The sequence below is a fragment of the Spinacia oleracea genome, chromosome 4 (assembly GCF_020520425.1).
Source record: "Spinacia oleracea cultivar Varoflay chromosome 4, BTI_SOV_V1, whole genome shotgun sequence".
In the NCBI taxonomy this organism is placed as follows: domain Eukaryota; kingdom Viridiplantae; phylum Streptophyta; class Magnoliopsida; order Caryophyllales; family Amaranthaceae; genus Spinacia; species Spinacia oleracea.
This window is the reverse complement of record NC_079490.1, coordinates 174,050,247-174,054,418: the sequence shown is the minus strand read 5'-3', so window position 1 is coordinate 174,054,418 and position 4,172 is coordinate 174,050,247. Positions and strand designations below refer to the sequence as shown.

General features: G+C 34.4%; 1 protein-coding gene across 1 annotated transcript; it reads left to right on the top strand.

Annotated features, from left to right (window-relative positions):
- The first annotated feature begins 840 nt into the window (after window positions 1–840).
- On the top strand, window positions 841–2,561 carry LOC110786484 (gibberellin-regulated protein 11). Its single transcript, XM_021991041.2, has 3 exons — window positions 841–999; window positions 1,800–1,842; window positions 2,170–2,561. The coding sequence occupies exons 1-3, from the start codon at window positions 922–924 to the stop codon at window positions 2,349–2,351; spliced, it is 303 nt and encodes a 100-aa protein (XP_021846733.2). The 5' UTR covers window positions 841–921; the 3' UTR covers window positions 2,352–2,561.
- Window positions 2,562–4,172: the final 1,611 nt, after the last annotated feature.

Genomic DNA, 4,172 nt, shown 5'->3' with positions numbered 1-4,172 from the left:
TATATACATAACCTTTACTCTCAATTTTTGTTATTGTATGAGAAGGGGATTTGCTTAAAAACTTGTTGCAATAACTATAAATTAAGATCTTAATTTTCACTATTAATTTAAAGAGAGGAGAGAAATATTATGGATTCATCTAATTTTTAGATGAGTTTCAGTGTACGTAGCCATGTAGCTCTATAATCCACCAACTCCTACCAAACAAGGTCCGACCCTCTTGGTAAGATTCTTACTATGGATCCTAGAAGTTTAAGATTCAATTCCTACCCGGTGAGAGTAATTGGAGGTAGTATTCCCTTACTTCCCCCCTACTCTTAAGTGTCTGATCCTCAAATATTGAACTAAAAATTATGTGACCGATGAGAACTAATCAGGATTATTTTCCTTACTTTAAAGAAAACAAACCACCGTCTCCTTCCAAATTCCGTTTTAAAGTACGTTTCACATAAGAATGTAGATCTAATAAACCAAAAATTAATGTTAAAGATTCACAAAGTACAACTAACATCTTCCTGAACAAAGTTGTTGAAAATTGAAACAAGACGAAGTGGCTCGAGTTTTGAGTAAAAATAATCGAAAATTGAAGTCTCTAGCAGTCCAATTAAGTACTCAAATGTTAATGCTGTAAAGGTACACACTATTATGTGAACACTGAAATCCAGATAAGTACGGATCGAACTACGGAGTAATTTAATAATGAAACTAGTGATTAGTGACTTAATTACTTGTAACAACTAAAAATAATATAAAGTCGTACCAAAATGCAACTTGAGTACGTCACCTGCTACCTTTCGTCCTTTCCTAAGTAGTACAATCATCAAAATGGCCTATAAATAAGCATGGTTTTGGTCAGTTTTTGTATCAAACACAAATTGGAAAATACTCTTTATTCTTGTTCAATTGTTAAGAATTATTGCAATGGCAACCTCAAAGGCTCTAATTGCCATCTTTCTTCTCTCAGCTCTTCTTGTCCAATTTGTCCATGCTCTACCTCCGGTAAGTACGACGTACACATATGTGTATTCTACAAGTATACACCCAGATGTATAATAAATTCAAACTCCAAGTTAAAGGGTTTAAATATTTTGCACCATTTGCTCATTTAAAAGAGTTCCAATCAAACATCTTTATTTTTTAATATTTAAAACATGCTAGTGATTTTGTCAAGAAAAGGCCCGCCCAGCCCTTAAGCATGAGTTATTTGCCTCTCCATGCTTTTACATGCGGCCTTGTTTTTCTTGACCGGCTATTTTGTACCGATTAAAACTGATTTTTAACGATCACACTTACACTTAGGCTCCGTTTGGTAAGGCATAAAACATTTTCATTGGAAAATGAATTTTCATTGAAAATATTTTTCAAGGGAAACACAATTCCAAACTAGTTTTCCTTTGTTTGGTACCTTAAAGGAAAATATGATAAGATGGTGAAGATTGAGGGGAAGAAAGGAGGGGGAGGTAAGGAGGAAATAAGGAAAAGTGGTTTCCCTCCCTTTCAAATGTAAAAGCGTTTTCCATCTTTGAGGGAGTCGTGAAAATTTGTTTTTCATCTCTTACCCAACCAAACAACGTAAAATGATTGAAAAGGGGAAAATTATTTTCCATGAAAACGTTTTTACGCCCTACCAAACAGAACCTTATCGATTAAAATATTTTACACGCGCGTACGCCAAGGATGAAATTAAGGGGCAAAGTATCAAGAAGTGATATCGTTTGTAAATGAGTTACTATTGCATTTTTTTTCCACTTTATAACCTTAATTAATTGACTGATTTAACCATTTGTTTAACCATGCAGCCTGCTGGTGGCGCGGTAAGTCCCGCACCCGCTGGACCGATAGGTAATTTATTTTCCTTACGCCTCTCCTAGAAATATTACTCCGTCCCTCCCTTAACGTACGTTTCCCAGTTGAATTTGTTTGGGTCAAAACGCACACCATTTATTTCATGCATGCTATTTTCCTCGAATTAGTACCGATGAATTACAAATTTAAATTAACAACGTAACACATTTTACGTTATTAAATTGGAAATTCAAGATAAAGTGATACATCTCGTCTATGTTACTAGCTTCAACACGTAACATTTCTACTACTCCTTAATTAGTTACTTGTTCATGTCCTACTACGTACGGCCCCAACTTAATTTAACCGTGAATAATTTGGCAGATTGTGACGCGTCATGTTTAGTAAGGTGCAGCAAGTCGAAGAGGCCAAACTTATGCCAAAGGGCGTGTGGAAGTTGTTGTAAAAGGTGCCACTGCGTGCCACCGGGTACTTACGGCAACTACGAAGCTTGTCCTTGCTACGGAAGCTTAACCACCCGTGGCGGAAGGCCCAAGTGCCCTTGATTTCTCTGTTTAATTACCCCTGAATTGAATTTCATGTTTGTTTAAGCAGCTACATTATTGCTTCTATTTACTTCCTATTCAAACATCAATTATGGTCAATGTAAACAGCAATTATGGTCAATGTGTACTACTCATTGTCTTTTTCTTTTTTCAATTGTAACATTAATATTCCTTGAAATAATAATCACATATTCATATTGGTTAATAAAACGCGTATAGTATTCATTAATTGTTCCTTTTATTTTCTATAAATTCCGATATGTATTATGTCTTGAACTATTATCACTTTGAAAATGTAATCTGGCCTAGAAATACAAGAATTCACAAAAAAAACAACACCCAATAGAACAACTAATAAATCGGGATATTATATATATACTCATTGAACTATTCATATTGCTTAAGAAAGTGAAGGAGACAATGTCTATTTCTACCTCTCGATCACACTCTTGGTATTGCACATATACGTACGATAAGTCATTTACCAAACAACGCCCATAGTTCAAAGAGAGTAATACAATATACGTACATACTACTATTACCTCCGTTTCACAATACTTGCATCATTTCTTTTTTCACGTATCCAAACATGTTTCTTTGAACATTAATATCTCTAATTGCGTATAAATAAAAATTATATAAAAAAATGATATTTGGAATCCTCACATTGATACGAATTTAACAAGATCTCACTTGACTATATTTGTTTTTACATAATGTGAAAGAATAATTGTCAAAGTTAGTTAATGAATAGTGTCCAAAAGAAAAACGATGTATCTATTGCGGAACGGAGGAAGTATATATAGAATGACACTGGTCCAACATTAGGAGTGACTTTCACGTTATTCAGTCATTAATTTAAGGGTTAAAATGAGCAGCCTCAAAACTCAATTACAAAATACTAAAATGATCTGATCCTTTAATTAAACTATAATTATTGTTGGTACAAACTTTTGGTCAAGTGGGCAAATTAAAGGACCCTATGCGAAGTTACACTTGGCATTTGCTTCGTGAATTAGATTATTATTGATTTGGTCCCCCTAGATATCGTACCAAAAAAGTGTATCCAATTGGAATTACTTGTATGGTTAATTCATTTTGTGTACATTTTCATCGCATTAGTACCTACAAAATCAATATAACAATAAATATATTACATGTGGAATAGCTGGTACAATCTTATACGAAACCATGTACTACGTATAATAAATGACATACGAAATCATATGCTTCGTGTATAGAAATTACAGAGTACTCCCTCGGTCCCTTAATACTCGCATCGGTGTAGACCGAATTGGTTGAAGAAAAGGAAACCCCAATTGACTTATTAATTTAATAGGTGTTAGTTGATAGTGGGTGTTTTTTTTAATATAGTTAGTGGGAAATGTGTAAGGGGTGGTTAGAGGGCGAGCCTATAAACTAGCTAACACATACGCGTACTGCATACTCCGTATCATAATATATGGATGGTTGAGTAACCATGAATCCTAAAGCGACAATGATATGATGCAAAAGGGTATGGCCGATAAAGTAGTGGTGCGCTAAATGATATTCTAGGTAGCTAGCAAGCAAATTAAGTGCAATAGTGCATGCATGGTCAGCTTCAGCTAGAATAATCTTTAAATTGCAGCAAGAAAATGAATCAAGTTACATACTCCTCCGTATGATTATTGTCCTGGATGCTAATCAAAAAATATATGTAGCTCCATCTGTCAAACCATGAAACTTTGTCCACCAACTTGTTTTTAGTAACTGTTAACTAGGTGCCTGACATTGCATGTGAGAAATCAGAAATGTGATCGAATCTTTAAAACAAAGTAA

Bases quoted from the DNA above. Each gene is read 5' to 3' on its own strand.
- LOC110786484 (XM_021991041.2), top strand. From the start codon at position 922: ATGGCAACCTCAAAGGCTCTAATTGCCATCTTTCTTCTCTCAGCTCTT. The intron at 1,000-1,799 runs GTAAGTACGACG...TTAACCATGCAG, and splicing joins TTGTCCATGCTCTACCTCCG to CCTGCTGGTGGCGCGGTAAG. The intron at 1,843-2,169 runs GTAATTTATTTT...ATAATTTGGCAG, and splicing joins CGCACCCGCTGGACCGATAG to ATTGTGACGCGTCATGTTTA.